Genomic DNA, 22,961 nt, shown 5'->3' with positions numbered 1-22,961 from the left:
GTGGTTAAATCAGTGATTAAATTTGACTCTGGCCATCATGCCTCCCTTACAGAGAGCTCAGTTAAAGGAGAGATTACCTATCAATATTATGTCGCTCCTAAACCCCAACATTTATACTTATCTTCTCCCTGAAGATAAGTTATGCTTATCTTCAGCTGCAATCATCCCTGGGTATGTTTCTGCTTAGTCCTGTCACCCTGCACATATCACACCTTGTCCTATATAAGCATTGTTGGGATGAAATAATGTGTCTCTGGTCATCTTTCCCAGTCATCAGCTAGGGTGAGCCTCGGCTTGCTGACCACTGAGCTAGGGGAATATTCTTGGTCTCCGAGTGTCCCCAGGGAGGGGGTGTACAGAAATTGACCCTTGCAGGTCAACAGGGTTGGCACATGTGCAAGACCAACGCCCACCATTGCTATACTATCAGGCCCTGAAAGAGAGCGAGAGCGAACTTTTTCTAAGTAAACATAGTTTACTAAGAGTGTACACTGTTAGGCCAGAAAAGGGCTGAGGCTATGCTTTGCTAGAGGCCTAGGATGGATCCAGGTTCTGCACAGTCTCCTGAACATCACCAGGTGTGGCTCCAAACTCCCCACCCAAAAAGCAAACACTCTGGGGCTGGAGAGATAGCACAGTGGCAGTATGTTTGCCTTGCACACAGCCAATCCAGGATGGACGGTGGTTTGAATCCCGGCATCCCACGTGGTCCCTCGTGACTGCTGAGCAAAGAGCCAGGAGTAACATCCCAGAGCACCGCCAGGTGTGACCCCAAAAAACAAAAAAAAAGGAGGGGGCAAACACCGTGATAAGCATACTCCAGATGAGTCTTACTCATCAGTGCTGGTGGGGGCCTACCCCTGGCTGACGCTGTGCTTGGCAGACATTCCTGGTCATTTGGACCATGCCACATAGGGATCAAACTGGGATCCGCTGTAGGCAATGTTCGGAAGCGAGTGGCTGAAGAAATATCAGGAGACTCGCGGACTTGAGCAAGCAGACTTTATTTCTGGCTCTCCAGGTCCGCCTCCCTAGAGAGCAACCCTGGTTCAAACTTTCAAGCAACTTATATACTCTTTTTTTGTTGTGGATTTTGGATCACACCCGGAAGTGCTCAGGGGTTATTCCTGGCTTTTGGCAGGCACGGGGGGGGGGGGGGAAGACCATATGGAATGCCTGGATTCGAACCGATGACCTCCTGTATGAAAGGCAAACGCCTTTCCTCCATGCTATCTCTCCAGCCCCAACTTATATACTCTTCAGATCATTCCATTACATCTTTTGTCAGCTACACAAAACTACAAGAGGTGATATTTCAAACATTCTACAGGCCTACATAAACATAAATTTTAATTCACACCATACAGTCCCCTTCCCTGGCTCTGCTTATTTCCGAAGTTTTTGTTTTATTGCCTGGCTGGTAGGTGCCTTGCGGGGGGGGGGGGGGGGGGGGGGGCGGGGGGAGCGGAGGTGCCTGGAACCCTAGAAGCAATAGAACAATGTCAGCTGTCTTTAGCATCAGGGGCCCCTAGGAATGGTAATAAATTACTTTATTACTTAACTGCAGGAATCTTGGGGCCAGAGGTGCCTGGAACAGTGAATCTTAGAAAGCAGAAGTTAGGGGCCAGGCGGTGGCGCTAGAGGTAAGGTACCTGCCTTGCCTGTGTTAGCCTTGGACGGACCGCGGTTCGATCCCCCGGCGTCCCATATGGTCCCCCAAGTCAGGAGTGACTTCTGAGCTCATAGCCAGGAGTAACCCCTGAGCGAAACCGGGTGTGGCCCAAAACCCAAAAAAAAAAAAAAAAAGCAGAAGTTAACAGCGTGGTTATATCTAATAAAACTATGAATTTACTAATACTTGTGAAAACTATTCAACTAGTAAAAAGAACTTCAAAAACATTTCCCCATTTCTTTTCTGGTCATCTATAGGAATCATCGCTATAAACCATTTTCTCATACTACTGTTGTCTCAAAACTAGGAGTTGTACAGAGTCTATCAGTCTCCCAACATAGGCCATTCTTCATTTTAGTTTACATTCCATATTCTACAATTCCCAGATTTTTATTCCTTCAGGCAAGACCAAACATTTTAACCGTTGTATTATCCGGCAGTCCCTGCATTCTTCATTCTTTGATTTTGGTAAAAAAAAAAAAAATACTGATTTTTAGTTATAATCTGCCATTAATATCATTTGGTGTGTGTGTGTGTCTGTTTTTAGGTGTGTATGTTTTTGGGTGTGTTTCTGGGTGCGTGTGTCTCTGTGTGTGTGTTTGTGGGTGCGAGTGTCTGTGTGTTTCTGGGTGTATGTTTCTGAAGGTGTGTCTCTGGGTGTGTTTTTCTGGGTGCGTGTGTCTCTGGGCGTTGTGTGTGTGTGTGTGTGTGTGTGTGTGTGTGTGTGTGTGTGTGTGTGTGTGTGTGTGTCTCTGGGCCACCCCCGACGGTGCTCAGGGATCACTCTTTTTTTTTTTTTTTTTTTTTTTAGGGATCACTCTTGACTCTGCACTCAAGGATCCCTCCTGCCGGTGCTGAGGGAATCGATCGTGTGAGCTGCGAACTCCAAAGCAAGCACCTAGCCCCCATTCCCATAGGAGGTGCGTCTATTTCACCGGAGCCGGGCTGGACTCGCAGCGCCCAGCTCGGCTCTACTTCCGCGGTGAGAAGTGGCGAAACGGTGCGTCCCCAGCGGGCCGCCGTATCGGCGCGCGCATCTCCCGCACCGCGGCGCGAGTCCAATCAGGGTCGTGCGTCCGGCCCCGCCCAGCGTGCGTGCGTGCGTCAGCGCGTGCGTCCGGCCCCGCCCCCTGGAGCGCCGGAGCGGCCGCGAGCGCACCGCCGGCTTCTCTTCTGCTTGCAGCCCGCGCGCCGCCATCGCCGTCATGCTGGGCGCCGCTCTCCGTCGCTGCGCCGCCGCCGCCGTCCGCACGGCTCCCCGGGGCCGCCTGCACTCCGTCCCCGTCCCCGGCGGCGCCGCGATTGGTAAGATCGTCCTCCCCGCCGCCCGCCGCCGCCCGCTCCCGCGTGTCCTTGCTGTGACCTGGGCCCCCGCCGCACTCGAGGCCAGGCTACCCCGCGGCCTAGACCCCGCGGCCGGCTCCCGTCGCCTTCTCGTTGGATCTTCATGGCTTTGGGGTCACACCGGTGATGCTCAGGGGCTCCTCCCGGCTCTGCGCTCAGAAAGGCTCCATTAGGGGACCCCCTGGGGTGCCGATTCGAACCACCGACCTTCTGCATGCAATGCGATGCGATGCAATGCAATGCAATGCAAAGCAACCGCCCCGCCGCTGTGCAAGGTCTCGTGACCTTGAACCGGTCCCCGGGACACCTCGGTGCGGTGTGGACCTGCCCGGGGTGCAAGGCCCCAAGTCCAGACCGCGTGTCCCCGGCGTGAACCCACAAGGCCACCTGATTGGCAGTGGCCCCGGCCCCTGTCCAGGCCTGCGGCGCGCTGGCTCGCGAAGGTGACATTGAGAGGTGCCAGGCAGCCGGCCCTTAGGGACGGGACCTCAGGGTCGGGCCAGCCCGGCGTCCTCTCTCTCCTGGGTCTCCCTCCCTCCCCACCTCCTCCCTCCGGACCCAGGCTGCCAACAGGCGACCTATGCCCTGCCCTGGACTCTTTGCAAGCGAGCTTTGCTTGCAGGCTCGGTGGTTATTCTATTTATTTATTATTTATCTTGTTTTTTGGGGGGTCACCCCCGGCAGCGCTCAAGGGTCACTCCTGGCTGGCTCTACGCTCAGAAATCGCTCATGGCAGGCTCGAGGGACCATATTCGAACCTCCGTCCTTCTGCATGCAAGGCAAAATGCCCTATCTCTGCTATCTCTCCGGCCCCCTCGGTGATCATTTTAGGCAGCCTCGTTTCTCCGGTCCCTTGGACCGAGCTAGACATTGCGGGACCTTAGGCCGAGAGCATGACTCGCCAGGAATTGCTGAGATGTAAGCAATCGTGATGCCTAGAGATGGGGGTTCTACCTGGAAAAGGAAGGGTTGGGTTAGAGACGTCATGGGGGGGGGGGGGGAGCCGGGAACGATCAGCTGGTGCTTTGCGTGCAAAAGGCTTCAGATTCTATACCCCGCTCCCATCACTTAATGCCTCTAGCCAAAAAAAAAAGGCACGATTGCGTAACTGAAAGCACCCAATCTAGAGCCGCAGTTCCTCCAAGCAGCAGTTAAAATTTGAGGTGCTAACAGTTAAGCGGATCTTTGGAAGGCTGGACTGTGAACCCCCCTCAAAGTGAATTTAAAGGCTCTACACCCCTGCTGCGGGGACGCCATCTGTCATCAGTTGGGCTGTGCAGAAGAAAGGTGTTGCTAATTTCTGCTTTATTTTGTTTTTCACCTGTGTATGGGTAAAGAGTACGTTAATCACTATGCTACTCTGGCCCTTTACCTTCTTTAATTTATTGTAGAGCCTTATGGTAGGCGTACGTTTCCGAAATCATGATGATCATCTGATTATTACAAAATTATTTTTATAATTAAAAAACCCCTACTAGATTGGCTCTGCAGTCAGGGATTACTCCTGATGGTGTTCAGGGGACTATGGAATGCTGAAGATCAAACGTGGTTGGCAGTGTGGAAGGCAAGTGCTGTCTGTATCTGCTCTCTCTTCTGTCCCCAGTTATTTTATAGAAGAGGAAATTGTTGCCTTTATTATTTATGGATAAATAGGTTTGTATTTTGGGCTGTTCTGGTTTTTCCAGACTTAAGAGTATTTTTTGGTTGGTTGGGTTTCTTTTTTTTAAATTCTCTTCAAATGGCCAAAGTAGATACTTTAATTTTTTCATTAATATTTTGAAAGGTTTCTTTTTTTTTTTTTTTTTTTTTTTTTGGTTTTTGGGCCACACCTGGCGGTGCTCAGGGGTTACTCCTGGCTGTCTGCTCAGAAATAGCTCCTGGCAGGCACGGGGGACCATATGGGACATCGGGATTTGAACCCAACCACCTTTGGTCCTGGATCGACTGCTTGCAAGGCAAACGCCGCTGCGCTATCTCTCCGGGCCCGAAAGGTTTCTTAATTCTTAAAGAACTGATGAATTGGGCTAGAGGTTTGGGGAAGTTTTTGGCAAATTGTACATACAATCTGTCATTGGAGTGTTTTCCCCAAAGATCTAAAGAATTGCCACAAGGAGGAAGTTGTAGAATTGTGTCAGCTACTTTCTGTGTGACCTTGGATATGACATGTTATTTAACCTAACAGTTGCCTACTCTTAAGACCTACTATTGCTGAGGTTTAATTGGGTTATTGTAACTCTTAGCACCTTGTCTGGCTAAATGCTCAATACATATATAATTGTTTTAATTTTTGCATGTTCTCGTTTTGGGTTAATCTTCTTTGGATGAAGGTGTTGGCATACCCAGTAGTGCTTAGGATTCACTTCTGGCCAGACTGAGGGGACATATATGGTGCCAGGGATCCCAGAATTAGCAACTTCAAAGCAAGCTCCTTGCCTACTATTCTGGCACTGTGAGACAACAGGCTTTGTGTAATCCAGAAGATTAAGTTCATACATAAATTAACCTGGGTCAAATTAAAGAAAGATCTCTAAATGGGATTAACCTGAGCTACCTCAAGATCTAAAGATTTTACTTAGTTAAGTAGCAACACAAAGTCTTTTTGTTTTGTTTTATCTTGTTTTATTTTGAGCTGCACACAGCTGTGGTGGTGCTTAGGCTTTGCACTCAGGAATCACTCCTGGCAGACTCTTGGTGACCATATGGGATGCCAGGGATCCAACTCACAAGACAAGTACCTTCTGTACTATCGCTCAAGCCTCAAATTTCATATTTTGTTTATGAAGAACTCTCCAACTCAAAGCAGTTTTCCAGCAACTATTGAGTTACATAATTAATTTTGAATAATGGTTAACTTCTCTAGGCAACCTATGGAGTTCTTACTCATACCTCCTTATCAGAAGAGTAGGTGCTTCCATTTTCCTTTTCTTGGTCCTGCTGTGAGTTTAAATAGCATTCGTTTTGTTGTTTTAATTTTGGTTTTTTTTTTGCATATCAAGCTATGCTCAGAGCTTCTGACTCTGCACTCAGGGATAGGGACCTTATGTTTTACTAGGGATCTAACAGAGGTCTGCCACATACTTTTGTTTTTGGTTTTTGGGTCACACCCAGCAGTGCTCAGGGGCTACTCCTGGCTCTACACTCAGAAATTGCTCCTGCCAGGCTCGGGGACCATATGGGATGCCAGGATTCTAACCACCATCCTTCTGCATGCAAGGCAAATGCCCTACCTCCATGCTATCTCTTTAGCCCCACCACATACAATTTCTCTGGCCCTTGCTATTTCTTTTTTCCTTCGTTTAATCATTTTCCAACCATTTTTTTAAACATTTTTTTTAACTTAAAGAACTATGATTTACAGAGTTACGGATGGTTGTTTTAGGCACATAATATTTCAACGCAACTGTGTTCCCACACACCATCATTCCCCACCCCACCTGCCTGCCTGCCACCTTGACAGGCTTGTTACAAAGTTTGGTGATTCCAACTTCTTTTATACACCACTCCTGCATTTCTGGATTTCCAGCCTTTGGATCACGAGGTTTATAGCTGCTCTTAAGCCTCTGAGCTTTTCCTGTGCCCATTACATTATCTACTTTCTCTTCCTTTTAGAATTGCCCTCCCTCCCCCCATCAAAATGCTCTTTCTTTGAGTCATTTCCAAGCTGAGTTAGTTGTTGCAATGCTTTCTGGAATGCTTTCTGGTTTAACCAATTTTTTTGTTTCTGTTTTGTGGCCACACCTGGTGAAACTCAGGGGTTACTTCTGGCTCATCACTCAGAAATCACTCCTGGCAGGCTCAGGAGGACCATATGGGATGCTGGGTTCCCCGTGTCTATCCCGGTTGGCCTTGTGCAAATGCCGTACCTCTGTGCTATTTACCGTATTTTCCGGCGTATAAGACGACCCCCTAATTTTGCAGTTAAAAAGTAGGTTTAGGCCTGTATTCACTGTATCAGACAGAACGTTCCTGTGCTGCAACTGTATCTTCCACAGTGAGCCAATCACAACAAGCAAAGGTCCAAAGGTTCTACTGTCAGAGACTTCCTCTCTGACTCTGGCCATCTGAGCAGGCTTTACACTGTAGATTCGGGTCAGAGCATTGTCTGATTTCCATGCATCAAAAGCCTGCTTGGATTGGCTGAGTTAGAGAGGCGGTCCGAGCAGCCTGGCAGTGATAGGTGCAGGATCGAGTTGGAAAATTCGTTTTGTGGCAATATTCAGACAATTTTCGTTTAGCGGCATATTGAAACATTTTTCGGGATATACTCGGCGTATAAGACGACCCCCGATTTTTGGTTGACTTTTTTTTGTTTGTTTCAAAAGTCGTCTTATAGGCCGGAAAATACGGTATTGCTCTGGCCCTGGTTTTACCAAATTTAAACCAGAAAGATTGAACCTTGAAATTGTCTAAATATATTAGCTTTTGTTTTTAACATCATGTATAACTAAAAGCCAAAAAAGAAATTGAGTATAAATAACCCTTTTTTTTTTTTTCCTTTTCTTTATGTTTGTTTTTGGGCCACACTTGTTATATCAGGGCATATTCCTGACTGTGCTCATGGGATCACTCCTGCTCAGGGGACCATATGGGGTGCTGGGAATTGAACCTGGGTTGGCCTTATATCAATCAAGTGCCCTACTTTCTGTGCTATTGCTCAGGCTCTGCTTGCTATTCTAAATATTTGTTCCAGAGAAGATTGTTGTTTTGCTTGCTTTGTTTGGGGACACTCTGTTGCTCAGAAGTGTACTCCTGGCTCTGCACTCTGGAAACCAATCCAGCAGTGAGCTGATGGTTATCAAGAAACCAATCTTGGGGCTGGAGAGATAGCATGGAGGTAAGGCGTTTGCCTTTCATGCAAGAGGTCATCGGTTCGAATCCCAGCGTCCCATATGGTCCCCCATGCCTGCCAGGAGCAATTTCTGAGCATGGAGCCAGGAGTAACCCCTGAGCACTGCCGGTGTGACCCAAAAAAAAAAAAAAAAAAAAAAGAAACCAATCTTGGGGCTAGAGTGATAGCAAAGTGGATAGGGCGTTTGCCCTGCACACTGCCTACTGGGTTCGATCCCCAGATCCCATATGGTCCCCGAACCTGCCAGGAGTGATTTCTGAGCACAGAGCCAGGAGTAACCCCTGAGCACTGCCGGTGTGACCCAAAAAAAAAAAAAAAAGAAACCAATCTTGGGGCTAGAGTGATAGCAAAGTGGATAGGGCGTTTGCCCTGCACACTGCCTACTGGGTTCGATCCCCAGATCCCATATGGTCCCCGAACCTGCCAGGAGTGATTTCTGAGCACAGAGCCAGGAGTAACCCTTGAGTGCTGCCAGGTGTGGCCCAAAAAACTAAAAAGAGGGCCCGGAGAGATAGCACAGCGGCGTTTGCCTTGCAGCAGCCGATCCAGGACCAAAGGTGGTTGGTTCGAATCCCGGTGTCCCATATGGTCCCCCGTGCCTGCCAGGAGCTATTTCTGAGCAGACAGCCAGGAGTAACCCCTGAGCACCGCCCGGTGTGACCCAAAAACCAAAAAAAAAAAAAAAAAAACTAAAAAGAAAAGAAGGAAACCAACCAACTTTGGGGGCTTGCCAGAGAAAAAGCACAGCAGGTAAGGCATTTGCCTAGGATACAACCTGGGTTCAATCCCTGGCATCCCATAGGGTCCCCCGATCTTGCCAGGATTAATTTCTGAGCACAGAGCCAGAATTAACCCATGAGTAATGCAGGGTGTGGCGCCAAAAGCAAAGAAACTAACCACATTCTACTGTAGGAAAGGTCAATTTAATAGGTGACTTTTTTTTTTCTTCTTTGGAGGGAAGAGTGAGTCACTCTAGGCGGTGTTCAGAAGTTACTTCTGGCTCTGCACTCAGGAATCACACCTCGTAGGTTTGGGGGACTATGGTAGGTTTGATCTTCACGATTGTGACCATGGTTTAAGTGACCTGATAGGTTTGGAAATTAGGACAGGGCAAGTGTCCTACCCACTATACTATGACTCTGACCTGACCTGTTCATCTGCTCAGAAAAAAAATGTTTATTCTAGGGGCCAGAGCTATAGCACAGTGGTAGGGCATTTGCCTTGCACATGGCAGATTTTTGCTTATCAAATACTTCATTATTTATATTAGGATACCCAAGTATTTTTTTTTTTAACTGCAGCCGAGGCCCAGAGTGATAATAACCTGGTAGGGTATTACCTTGCACACAGCTGACCATGGTTCCATCTTCAGCACTCTATGTTCCTCAAAGGGTGATCCCTGAACACAAAACCCAGATTAAGCCTGGGATGACCAGATGTGGTGGCCCAGAACAAAACAAAGCCTGCAGCTAAAGTTCTATATGGGTCTTTTTTTTTTTTTTTTTTCCTTTTAGGTATTCAGGCCACTTGAACCATATTCCCATCTCCAAGAGGACTTAGTTTTATGATAAAAATTGCCAAGATGTTTAATACAGTTTGGAATACAATCTGGTGGAGAACACAGGTTTTAGGACATTATTGCTTTTTATTGTTTTGTTTTTGCGGGGTTTACTCCTGGCAGGCTCAGGAGACCATTTGGGATGCCGGGATTCAAACCACCATCTGTCCTGGATCGGCTGTGTGCAAGGCAAACGTCCTACCGCTGTGCTCTCTCCGGCCCTGTTGGAAATTATTTTCAAGAAAATATGTGCTGGGCCTGGAGCAATGGTAAAGCAGGTTTGGTGCTTGCCTTGCACATGGCTGACCCAGATTCTATCCCTGTCATCACATATGGTACCTTGAGCCCTGCCTTAAGGGATCCCCCTGAGTGCAGAGCCTGGGTGGAGTGTGCCAGGCAAGCACCCTACCCACTGTACATTTCTCCAGCTGCTCCTAAAATGGATTTTGACCTGCATTATGTGAGCTGAGGTACTGTCCAGCAGCTTCCAGTTGGGAATATTTTACAACTCCATAGTATTTTCTCTGTTGCAGGGTTTGTCAGCAGATACAGTCAACAGTTGGGGCTAGGGCTATTCTGCTAAGTCATGCAATTAGTCCTTAGTTCTTTAACTCTTGCTATAATAGTTTTTATTTTTATTTTATTAGGATTTCTCTTGTTCCGTTTTGTTTTTGTTCACACCTAGCTGTACTCAGAACCTACTCCTGACTATGCAGTCAGGAATCCTCAGGGTGGGTTCAGGAAACCTTAAAGTGCCTTACCCACTGTACTATTGCTTCAGTTCTAGAATTAAGTTTATATGTGGTTCTAGGGTTACGACCTAGGACCCTACGACCTCACACGCTCAAGGCAAGGTTTCTACTTCTGAGCCACATACTAGCTATTGGATTTATTTTATTTTGGGTGTGGGAGGCCAATCTTGGCAGCCCTGGGGCACCATAGCATGACTGAACCCAGGGCTCTTGCCTGTTAGCAGTCACTCCTGTCCTTTGAGCCATTTCCCTAACTGCTGGGTCATTGTTTTTTGTTTTTTTTTTTTTTTTTTTTTTTTTTTATTTAGGTATCATTCTAACCAAACAAAGCAAAGAGAAAAAAAAGAACAATAATAACTGGAAAATGTGGAGAATTTAGTTTTTTGTTGTAAGACTTCAGACCTGGAAGCAAAGAACCAACCTTTCCATATTGAAAACGTAGCACAGGGTTTAAGACTGAATGTGGCCAAAATCCCCATCCTCCAAAAAATAGTGACACTTTTTTTTTCCAAATTTCACATTTTGAGAAAAGCATAAGCATACTTACAGCATTCCTTTTGTTCAGTTTTATTTTATTTTATTTTAGAGCCATACAGGTATGGCTCAGGAGCATACAGGAATATGCTCGGATCATATTTCTAGTTCTGCCCTCAGGAATTACTTCTGGTGGTGCTCAGGGTACCATATGGGATGCCCAGGATTGAAAACATGTCTTGTCTGCTGTACTACCTCTACAGCCCCTCCCCTAATTTCTTGGTTCTAAGGGATGCTAAGAATGCAAGGCTGTTCTTTTTCCTGAGCTACATCCGAAGTTCCTCTACTCACTTGTTTTTGTGTCAGATCAGCCAGTGCTCAGGGTTGCTTCTGGCTCCATGTTCCTGGCAGTTCTTGGGGCAGCATATGGGAATTGAACCTGGGTTGACCATGTGCAAAAGCCAGTGCCCCATCTACTGTATTATTTTCAGCCCCTCCTCTACTCCTTTGTAGTGGTGGTTCTTAGTGTTTACTCTCAGTTCTCTGTTGGGACCTTACAGTGCTGGGGGTGAGACCCAGGGCTCCTGCAGACACAATATGTGTTCCAGCTGTTAGGCTATCTCCTACAATGAGTGGGAGAGTGTGTGCATAGGCAAGGACAAATCTAGAACCTCACACATGCAGGGGAATTTCTTTTATTTTTGGAGGGGGTGGGGATTTGGGCTACACCTGGCAGCACTCAGGGGTTATTCCTGGCAGGCTCAGAGGCCATATGGATGCAGGGGATTGAACCCAGGTCTACTGCATGTAAGGCGAATGCCCTACCCACTGTGTGACCACTCTAGCCCCAGAGGAAATTCTTTTATTTTATTTTATTTTTTTTTTGGTTTTTGGTTTTTGGGCCACAACCGGTGGTGCTCAGGGGTTACTCCTGGCTGTCTGCTCAGAAATAGCTCCTGGCAGGCACGGGGGACCATATGGGACACCGGGATTCGAACCAACCACCTTAGGTCCTGGATTGGCTCCTTGCAAGGGAAACACCGCTGTGCTATCTCTCTGGACCCCAGAGGAAATTCTTGACCACAAAGCTGTACTCTTCTATGCCTTGGCCTTTCCTTGCTTAATTTCTGTTCTTGGTTTTAGATCCATACTCGGTAGTGCTTAGGGACTAGGCCCAATTTGGTGCTTGAGGAAACATGATCTTGGGGATCAAATTTGACTTTCATGGGCCCGGAGAGATAGCACAGCGGAGTTTGCCTTGCAAGCAGCCGATCCAGGACCTAAGGTGGTTGGTTCGAACCCCGGTGTCCCATATGGTCCCCCGTGCCTGCCAGGAGCTATTTCTGAACAGACAGCCAGGAGTGTACCCCTGAGCACTGCCGGGTGTGGCCCAAAAACCAAAAAAAAAAAAAAAAAAGACTTTAATGTGCAAAGTAGATGTTTAACTAATGTTATGGCCCATTTGTTTGATTACTTTTTTTTTCTTCCTGTTTTTGGGTCACACCCAGTGGCGCTCAAGGGTTGGCTCTGCATTCAGAAGTTGCTCCTGGCTGGTTTGGGGGGACCATATGGGATGCTGGGATTCGAACCGGAGTCCATCCTATGTTGGCCAAGTGCAAGGCAAATCCTTACTGCTGTGCTATCGCTCTGGCCTCACTAACTTCATTTTTCACATCAGTATGTGAGATTCATTTCCTTTATCTGTTGAAGAATTTCCCTACTTGATTCAGAACAATGCATTTAGAGGCCGGAGAGATAGCACCATGGTAGGGCCTTTGCCTTGCATGAGACCAACCTGGAAGGGATCCAGTTCAATTCCCAGCATCCCATATGGGCACCCAGCCTGCCAGGGCAATTTCTGAGTGCAGAGCCAGGAGTAACCCTTGAATACCACTGGGTGTGTCCCCAAAACTAATTAATCAATAAATAATAAATTATTGAAAAAAGTGCATTTGGGCCGGAGAGATAGCATGGAGGTAAGGCTTTTGTCTTGCATGCAGAAGGACGATGGTTGGAATTCTGGCATCCCATATGGTCCCCGTGCCCGCCAGGGGCGATTTCTGTGCGTGGAGCTAGGAGTAACCTGTCGGGTGTGACCCAAAAACCAAAGAAAAAAAAAGCAATGCATTTAATGTATTTGTTTTTCTACACAGTAAAAAAGGATAAGGAGAGGCCGGACAGATAGGGCATTGCCTTAGACACAGAAGGACTGTGGTTCAAATCCCGGCATTCCATATGGTCCTGAGCCTGCCAGGAGCGATTTCTGAGCATAGAGCCAGGAATAACCCCAGAGCACTGCCAGTGTGACCCCCCCCCCCAAAAAAAAAAAAAAAGGAAAAAGGAGAGGATGGTTCAATAGTCCAGAGGTGCATTTGCAACCAACTCGGGTTCAGTCCCTAGCATCCTATAGGGTCCTAGCCCACCTGGAGTGATACCTGATCACACAGCCAGGAGTAAGCCCTGAGCCCTGTGGCACCTCTCACCCCCTGCCAAAAAGAGTAAAAAAAGATAAGGGAAAGGTCAAACATACCTTAGTATACTTTCAGTAATACAAAGTAGTATTTCCATACATTGAGGCTATTTTTCTTTCTCTATTGTAGCTACACAGTCCGCTCGCTGCTACTCCCATGGGTCACATGAGACAGATGAGGAGTTTGATGCTCGCTGGGTGACATATTTTAACAAGCCCGACATTGATGCCTGGGAATTGCGTAAAGGTAACTGTCATGTTTTGGCATAGAAATATGAGCTGTTTTGGAGACTTAGATTATTTAAGCTGAGTACTGTACAATAACTCCCTAGTATTTTCTCTGTGATAGTTTTTGGCAGCAGGTATGATCAACAGTTTAGGCCAGATGTTCTGATAGGGTATGTAGGTATCTATGGCCTCGGGACACTCACGCTAAAATTCTGCATGCCTCTTCCCCATTTGTCACAGTCACACATGTTCCCAGAGGGAACAGAATTGCTCCTGACTGAGAACTGGTGCTATAATGTCACAGAAGGATACAGGGCAGTTGATGGGTTTATAACCTCAGATAAGTTATGCATGTATTCTTTGGTTCTTTAACCTTCTTGCTATAATAGTTAAGTGTCCACTAGAAGTATTTACTTTTTCCTAATTTTCAGAGTTATTTAGCCTGAGTTAGCACATTAATGATAACTATTTTAATGCTATTAGTAGATAAATAATTTTGAGTGTAGAATAATTTATTTCAGACCAAGGCAAGAGTTGTCTTCTTAATATCTTTTAGTGTTGTAATCACCGATGTTCTTTATTTAAGCATTTTAAATAAAATCAAGAAACCTCTTAAGTACTTTTAATTTCTTTGCAGGAATAAAATAAAGCGATTTTAATGCAGTTGGTGAAACTTTATTGTATAGTCTTGGGTAGAAATAATGAACAGAAATTCTGCATTCTCATTGAGGATATTGTAAATTTTATGTGGTATCATTTTGTGTAGAGCGAAAAGTAATAGTGCCCAGTCATTTTCTAGATGAATGTTAATGAGTCTGTGTGCTAATGTTTCTCTGTAATAGCTACTTAATAGCCTCATTTGGGCTTCATTAACTCCCTCCTTAAGCATTTCTCTAGTTAATTCAGATTATTTTCCAAACAAATCTTTAAAAACAGCTAAATAGGGGGCTGGAGCGATAGCATAGCAGTAAGGCATCATTTGTCTTGCACGCGGCTTACACAGGACAGACCCTGGTTCGAAATCCGGCATCCCATATGGTCCCCTGAGCCTGCAGGAGCGACTTCAAAGCCTAGAGCCAGGAGTAATAACTCCTGAGCGCTGCTGGGTGTGACCCAAATACAAACAAAAAAAGATGTTAGTTGAAGATGACCTCCTTTTAGAAAGGTAGTTAGTTAATATGAAAATAGTTTTTTGGTTTTGGAGCCACACCCAGTGACTCTCAGGAGTTCCTCCTGGCTATGTGCTCAGAAATCACTCCTGGCTTGGGAGACCATATGGGATGCTGGAGGATCAAGCCGCAGTCTGTCCTATGCTAGGGTGCAAGGCAGACAGATGCCTTATGGCTTGCGCCGCCACTCTAGCACCCAAAATAATATTTTTTGAAAGAAAACTCTGATTGCCATCCATTTGCATGCTTTTGCATGGTTTTGTCTTCCAATTCACTGGAAGATCCTTCAGAACATGTTAAAGGTGGAGTCTCAATTAAGAACATAAAGTCCCAAACAGGTTAGATCACTGCCTATGGTTTAATAAAAATGTAAGTAGCTCTAATTCAATAATGTGTGTATCCTTTTTCTGTACCCCATCCCCTATATGTGTGTATCTTTTTTTAAAAAAAAAATGTAATCGCCATGAGATACAAAGTTCTAAATTCCTGATTGAGTTTCATTTCTACAATGTTCTGGTGTCTGTCCTTTTACCAGTTTTAGTTTGAGGATATTTATGTGGCCCTTCTTTTTGAATTTAACAGGGATGAACACACTCGTTGGCTATGATCTGGTTCCAGAACCCAAAATTATTGATGCTGCTTTGCGAGCATGCAGACGGTTAAATGACTTTGCTAGTGCAGTTCGCATCCTAGAAGTTGTTAAGGTCAGTGAAATGACATTGCTGAAAGTTGTTCTGGAAGTCAGTAAGCTGTTGATTATATATCAGTATATTCTGTGTTTTTCAATTTGTTCATACTCTGAAAACATGCTCTCCATGGTTAGAGGTGATGAACACTGCAATTAGGTTTTTCTCCCCACTTTTTTTCCCTTTTTTGGGGGGCGTTGAGTGGGTGGGCTAGGGATTGAAATGAGGGTCCACCTCATGCAAAGCACCTTAACTCCTGTATTATATCTCTGGCCCCTTGCAGTTAGTATTTCAATTTTTTTGCTTTTGACCCATACCCAACAATACCCAGGGGACCATATGGGCTGCTGGGGAATCAAAACTGGATCAGCTGTAGGCAAGGCAAGCAACCTACCTGCTGGACTATGTCTCCTGGCCAGTTAGATTTTCTTTCTTTTTTTTGTTTTTTGGGCCACACCTGGTTATGCTCAGGGGTTATTCCTGGCTGTGCGCTCAGAAATTGCTTCTGGCTTGGGGAACCATATGGGATGCTGGGGGATCAAACCGTGGTCCATCCTAGGTCAGCCATGTGCAAGGCAAGCACCCTACTGTTGCGCCACCGCTCCGGCCCCTGGTTAAATTTCTAAGGGCAATTTTCCTTTATTTATCCAACGCCCTGAGTATGTGTAGAAGGACCAGGAAAAAAGCTCAGTGGGCTAAATCACATGCTTTTCACACCTGAGCTCTGGGTTCAGTCCCCAGCACCACTTTGTCCCGAAAGTACTGCATGAGGCATTGATCTGGAAGTAGCCCCTGAGCACTGCCAGATGTGGTCCAAAACAAGTGTTTGAGGCTGGAGTATAGCTCAACAGTAAAGTACTTTGCTTGCATGTGTAAAAGCCTCAACACTATTCGTCCCTGTGCTGGGGAGGTGTGATGTGTGTTGTCTTTGATATTGTGTAGTTCAGTTCCATTTGAGAATTCATCTTAACAAAATTATGAGGGGTGAAGAGATAGTACAGCAGTAGGTCATTTGCCTTGCACGCAGCCAATCCAGGACAGATGGTGGTTTGAATCCCGGCATCCCATATGGTCCCCGTGCTTGCCAGGAGCAATTTCTGAGCGCAGAGCCAGGGGTACCACTGGGTGTGACCCAAAAAACAAAAACCAAAAAAAAAAAAAAAAAGTATGTATAGGCTACAGATGTAGCAGTGCCCTAGGTTCCATTACACATACAGGCTAGCGTGCATGCTTTGCCTCTTGTATGTGGCTTTGCACATTTCCTTGGAATTAAAATTTTTTTTTTTGGTCACACCCAGCAATGCTCAGGAGTTATTTCTGGCTCTACGCTCAGAAATCGCTCCTGGCAGGCTCGGGAGCCCATATGGGATGCCAAGATTTGAACCACCGTCCTTCTGCATGCAAGGCAAACACCTTACCTCCAAGCTATCTCTCCGGCCCGACATTAGAAAATTTAAAAAAATAAAGCAAAGGCCAGGAGCCGGAGAGATAGCATGGAGGTAGGGCATTTGCTTTGCATGCAGAAGGATGGTGGTTTAAATCCTGGCATTCCATATGGTCCCCCACTGCCAGGTGTGACCCAAGAACCAAAAGAAAAATACAGAAAAGGCCATCTATAGAAAGGTTGAACTACAGTTTATATTTTTGTTAAGAAATTAAATGCTGGGGCCGGGCGGTGGCGCTGGAGGTAAGGTGCTCTGCCTTACAAGCGCTAGCCAAGGAACGGACAGCGGTTCGATCCCCCGGCGTCCCATATGGTTCCCCCAAGCCAGGGGCGATTTCTGAGCACATAGCCAGGAGTGACCCCTGACCGTCAAACGGGTGTGGCCCAAAAACCAAAAAAAAAAAAAAAAAAAAAAGAAATTAAATGCTATGATTGGTGTCATGTTCTGTAAAGGAAGAAACTCAGAAAGTCTGTGAGAGAGAAAGTGTGACATTGTTTATCTAATATAAGTAATATAATTAAGGGTTCTGTAGGCTGTCAATTCATTCAACACCAACAGTTAATTCACTTAGGGACTAAATTGGAGGCAAATTAAAAACTTTTCCTGTGTTAACTTAATTATTCCTGTTGCCTTCTGGGCATGTTTAATTATCTTCACAAAATTCTATCATTGTTGCCTTTCCCTGTAAGTCACAGCTCTCCCCCGCTTCCCCAGGATTTAGTCCAGTTAACTTAGACTCAAGTAATTTTATTTATTCTGATGGGGGAGGGGATCTGAAGCCATATTTGGTGGTACTCAGAGGCTGTATCTGGTTCAGTGCTCAGTGGTCACTCCACAGTGCTAAGAGAACTGTATGTTACGCCAGGAATTGAACCAGGGCTTGCCTGGAGGTAAGGCGTTTGCCTTTCATGCAGAAGGACTGTAATTCGAATCCCAGCATCCCATATGTCTTCTGTGCCTGCCAGGGGCGATTTCTGAGCATAGAGCCAGGAGTAACCCCTGAGCGCTGCCGGTGTGACCCAAAAACAAAAAAAAAAAAACAAAACCAGATACCTTATCCCTTGTACTCTCTCTGATCCCAAGTGTTTTTAAAACCCATTTGGAGGGGTCGGAGATATAGCACAGCAGTGTTTGCCCTGCAAGCAGCCGATGCAGGACCTAAGGTGGTTGGTTCGAATCCCGGTGTCCCATATGGTCCCCCGTGCCTGCCAGGAGCTATTTCTGAGCAGATAGCCAGGAACAACCCCTGAGCATAGCCGGGCATGGCCCAAAAACCAAAAAAAAAAAAACCATTTGGAAATTGTACCTAACAATAGGTATAATTGCTCTTTAGGCAAGTACAAGACAAATTATACTTGCCTAAAAGAGCCTAGGCAAGTAGCTCTTTATTGGACAATATGTTGGTTAACTTGCAAGTGATTTATATTCTATACTACTAACCTACCCTGAGTAAAAGAATTTTCAAGGTTTTTTCCTTAATAGAATGCTTTACAGAGAACTAAATGTTTTTCTTTATTATAAATATTTTCTTTATTATCAGGATAAAGCAGGACCTCATAAGGAAATCTACCCCTATGTCATCCAGGAACTTAGACCAACTTTAAATGAACTGGGAATCTCTACTCCAGAGGAACTGGGCCTTGATAAAGTATAAACCATATGGTAAGCAATACACAACTGAATAAGGAGGGGAAGGAAAGAGATATTTCAGTGTTCTTAGACAAAGTAAGATTTTAGTGGGGGCATTGTGGCATTTAGGGGACTATAGGGTGCTAGTTCAATTTTTTTTTTTTTTTTTTGGTTTTTGGGCCACACCCGGTAACGCTCAGGGGTTACTCCTGGCTATGTGCTCAGAAGTCGCTCCTGGCTTGGGGGACCATATGGGACACCGGGGGATCGAACCGCGGTCCGTCCAAGGCTAGCGCAGGCAAGGCAGGCACCTTACCTTTAGCGCCACTGCCCGGCCCGCTAGTTCAATTTTTTGTTTGTTTGGTTTTTGGTGTCTGGGCCACACCTGGTGACACTCAGGGATTACTCCTGGCTATACGCTCAGAAATTGCTCCTGGCTTGGGGGACCATATGAGAGAATCGAGGTCCATCCTAGGTCAGCGCGTGCAAGGCAACGCCCTACTGCTTGTGTTACTGCTCCAGCCCCTAGTTCAAATTTTTTATTTGATTTTTTTGTGTGTGTGTGTGTGTTATTGTTTTTGGGCCATCCCTGGTGATGCTCCTGTTTACTAGACAGGTGCTTTAACCAACTAAACCACAGCACCAAAGCTTTTATTTGATTTTCATTGTTATTTATTTTGTTTTATTAGGTCATACTCAGTGATGCTTTGATGCATGCAAGGCAAGGGCCTTACGGCTGTACTTACTATTCTTTCTGGCCCCCGATTTTTGGTTTTGTTTTTGGGGTCATACCAGAGGTGCCATGGGCCCTAGTTCTGCATGAGGGATCATTCCTGATGGGCTCAGGCAGAGGATCAAACCCTGGCAAGCACCTATCTCTTACACTATACTCTGGACCCAATTTGGGGGGGGGGGGGGAGGCGAATGTTGGGCCATACCTGGAATCGCTCGGGTAACTCTTGCTCTGCACTCAGTTGCTCCTGGCAGGCTTGGGGACCATATGGGATGCTGGGGATCAAATCCAAGTCCATCCCAGGTCGGCCACTTGCAAAGCAAACGTCTCATGGCTGTGCTATCTTTCCAGCTCCTAATATTTTGGTTTTGGTTTGGGCCGCACCCACTGATGCTCAGTTTACTCCAGGCTGTGTACTCAGAAATGCTCTGGCTTGAGGGACCATATAGGGTACCAGGGGATCCAATTGCGGTCCATCCTAGGCTAGTGCAGGCAAGGCAGATGCCTTTTCGCTTGCATCACCGCTCCAGTCCCCTTAATTTTTATTTTTAAATAATCCGTTTGGCTTAAGAGAGAGTACAGGAGTTAAGACACTTGCCCTTCATGCAGCACAACCTGTTTTGACCCCTACCACCGTATAGTTCCACTTTCCCCTAATACCTTGGGAGTGAGTGACTTCTGAGCACCACCAGATGTGGCACACCTTCCCCATCTCCTCATCCTCCCCTTCTCTCCCTTTCCTTCTCCCTCCAACTCCCCTTAAAAAGTGACTGGAAATAAAAGGTATAAGAATGTTCATGAATTTTAAAATTCATGGAGCTAGGACTAGGGGAATAATAACTCAAAAGTGCTAGCATGTGTGCTCATATGAGGGAGCCTTGGTTGATCCCCAGTACCACTACCACACAGTTCCCTGAGAAATGATGGGTGTGTTCCAAAAACTATCCCCTCCCCAAAGAAACAGGTAATAATATAAATCAATACTCAGGGCTAAAGAGATAAGCAGGTAAGGTACTTGCCCTGCAGGCAACTAACTCAGATTCAACCCCACATATGATCTTGAATCTTGCAGGAATGATTCCTGAGTGCATAGCTACGGGTAAGCCCTGAGCAGCTAAATGTGACCCAAAACCAAACAAAAATAAAAATATTCAAAGCCACTTTACTTTAAAATGTAAATCAAATTATTTATTTATTTAGGTTTTTGGTCCACGCTCAGTTACACTCGGGGTTACTCCTGGCTATGAGCTCAGAAATCGCTCCTGGCTTGGGGGACCATATGGGATGCCGGGGATCAAACCTAGGTCTGTCCTGGATCTGCTGTGGACAAGGCAAACGCCCTACCACTGCACTATCACTCCTGCTCCAAATAGTTTAGATACTTAAGCATTAGTAACAAAATGAATATAATTACTTCCAGATTAAGGTGAGTTACTACATCAAACATTCACTTATCATGTCTATTCATTATTTCACTGCAAGGTTTTATTCACCAGGAGTATACCCTATTCTCTGAAAAGACAGGCTATATAATAAAACCAGTCACAAGAGTATCTAGGTGTAATGCACGGTGTAGAGAAAAGCTTCATAAAACAAAATATATGGGGGGCCGAAGAGATAGCATGGACGTAAGGCGTTTGCCTTTCATGCAGAAGGTCATCAGTTTGCATCCCAGAGTCCCATGTGGTCCCCCGTGCCTGCCAGGAGCAATTTCTGAGCATGGAGCCAGGAGTAACCCCTGAGCACTGCCGGGTGAGACCCCCCCCAAAAAAAAAAAAAAAATATATATATATATATATATATATATATATGGAAGCCAGAATGACAGTACAACTAGTAGGGCATTTGCCTTGCATGCAGCTGCCCTGAGCTTAATCCACAGCAGCCCATATGGTCCCTTGAGCACCACCAAGAGAAATTCTTTGGGAAAAAGACTACCCCAGGAAGTACCAAGGGTGTAAATAATTAAAAAGCTGGATGGAGCCTGTAGACAAGATTCAGTAAAAATTCTACTGAGCCATTGTTTATTTCTTGGGCTATGGCTCTAAAGCTTTGGGAGTACAAGGGGACTCACCTATTGGAGCAAGAGTACTACTCCTACTTTTTCCTAGTTCCTACCTTATGTTTTCTCTTACAGATGGGCTTCCCAAGAATTCCTGATGCTACTACTACTTGATTGTAAAGACTCACCTGGAAAAGTGAAGAAAACATATTACCTTCTTTGAATAAGTTTTCCTTTATTGAGTTCCAATCCATGTCATGGTTACTTGGACTTTAATAAAAGGGAAATGAGTTTGAACTGAAATTAGGTATTGTTCCTTGTTCCTGTTGTATTACTTTGCAAAGCAGAAAATGAACTAGTATAGGCCATTGGTTTAATGGCTTCTTTGCTATCTATGGACTGAGAGAACTATTTGAATTCATAAGAAACCACATGCCCACACTGCTGATGGGGAGGTGACTCAAGTAGTAGAGCACACACCTTTCCCTGCTCCTTGTCTCCAGCTCTGGAAGGAGTGGCTCATATGAAAAACAAAAATAAAAACATGAAGTAAATAAAAGGCAGTATGATCCCTGACAACATCCACATGTCCCTTCCTTAAAAAAAAAAAAGTAGAAATGTGAAATCAAAAAAGCTACATATAATGTATAGAATGTATACCAGGGATGTTGGATTCTTTTCTTAGGTCTGGGCTCTTTTCCTCTCTTTTGATGGTATTAAAGTAAAGTTCCTTAAGGCTGGGGCAGAGATTATACAGTGGATAGGGCACTTGCCTTGTATGCTGACCCAGGAGTGGTCCCTGAGTCCAGAGCCAGGAGTGAGTCCTGAGCACTGCAGATTGTGGGCCTCCCCTCCAAAAGGAATTGCTTTTCCTGAAAGCAAAGTAATAGTGACCATTCGTTTGTGGGTTTTTTTGGTTTGGTTTTTTCCCCTTTTTGAACCACATCTGGTGGTGCTCAGGGGTTACTCCAGGCTCTACACTTAGGAATCACTTAGAGCAGTGCATGGGAACCATATGTGGGACCAGGGACTGAGCCCTCATCGACTGAATGCAAGGCAAGCGCCCCTCCCCACCTTCCCATCTTTTTGGCCCCACTTTGAGATTTTGGTTTTCCCCAGTCTCACGCCTAAATTTTTTTTCCTATCCTGCCTAAAGCATAGGCAACTATTTGGGTGGCTCAGAAGTTACACATTCTTGACTGACCCTGCAGGAGGTCAAGAAATTAGCCTTGGGAAGGCCTCCAGAGATTTGGGGATCCTACTAGGGTTTGGAGTGGCTTTCCAGCAGGCCACAAGCACATCCCTCAGGGACCAGGGAGGTCAAGAGCCATGACAGCTCTGTGCCTTTCCAGACACAGGCAAGGGCGAGGCACGCTTCCACCCTTATTTTCAAGGCCTATTTGTGCTTGTCTGTTGCTGTACTGTATCATGGGCAGTGATATTAGTCCCAGTTTCAAATGCGGAAGCAGGAGCAAAGGGATTGTGTACAGCAGATTCGATCCCTGGTGACGCAACATCACCAGGAGTGATCCCTGAGAACAACCGAAAGTAAACCTTCAGCATCACTGGGTGTGACCAAAAGGTTTGGGGGGTGCGTGGAAGGCCACACCCTGCGACACTCATGGATTACACCTGGCAGGCTCCAGGGGCCAAATGGGATGCTGCAGATCGAACCCAGCATCTGCAGCGTGGAAGGCAAACGCCCTACCGCTGTACTATCGCTGCGGCCCCCCAAAAATGCAATTTTTTCAATGAAGTGCATGGAGAGAAGCGCTGAGCTGGTTCAAAGTCACACTTTTGCACCACTGCTGGAAATAAACTTGAGCATGGTTTTCAGGACGCTGCCTTTTGCCCTTGCTACACACACTCGCCACCCCTGACCCCGCGAAGTCCTTGAACCTCTCTGGAGAAGGCGTCCAAGCCAACTTAACTCTTCTCTTTGCGGTTCCA

General features: G+C 45.9%; 1 protein-coding gene across 1 annotated transcript; it reads left to right on the top strand.

Moving 5' to 3' along the window:
• Nucleotides 1-2,773: 2,773 nt before the first annotated feature.
• Nucleotides 2,774-21,314, top strand: LOC126015993 (cytochrome c oxidase subunit 5A, mitochondrial). Its single transcript, XM_049778513.1, has 5 exons — nt 2,774-2,977; nt 13,250-13,366; nt 15,099-15,220; nt 18,188-18,309; nt 21,147-21,314. The coding sequence occupies exons 1-4, from the start codon at nt 2,878-2,880 to the stop codon at nt 18,299-18,301; spliced, it is 453 nt and encodes a 150-aa protein (XP_049634470.1). The 5' UTR covers nt 2,774-2,877; the 3' UTR covers nt 18,302-18,309; nt 21,147-21,314.
• The last annotated feature ends 1,647 nt before the right edge of the window (nt 21,315-22,961 follow it).

Source organism: Suncus etruscus, chromosome 1, assembly GCF_024139225.1.
Source record: "Suncus etruscus isolate mSunEtr1 chromosome 1, mSunEtr1.pri.cur, whole genome shotgun sequence".
In the NCBI taxonomy this organism is placed as follows: Eukaryota; Metazoa; Chordata; class Mammalia; order Eulipotyphla; family Soricidae; genus Suncus; species Suncus etruscus.
Note: the sequence above shows the minus strand (reverse complement) of the source record. Positions and strands in the feature narration are given on the sequence as shown.

Coding starts and splice junctions, on each gene's coding strand:
- LOC126015993 (XM_049778513.1), top strand. CDS start 2,878: ATGCTGGGCGCCGCTCTCCGTCGCTGCGCCGCCGCCGCCGTCCGCACG. Junction 2,978..13,249: donor CCCCGGCGGCGCCGCGATTG/GTAAGATCGTCC, acceptor TCTCTATTGTAG/CTACACAGTCCGCTCGCTGC. Junction 13,367..15,098: donor TGCCTGGGAATTGCGTAAAG/GTAACTGTCATG, acceptor TGAATTTAACAG/GGATGAACACACTCGTTGGC.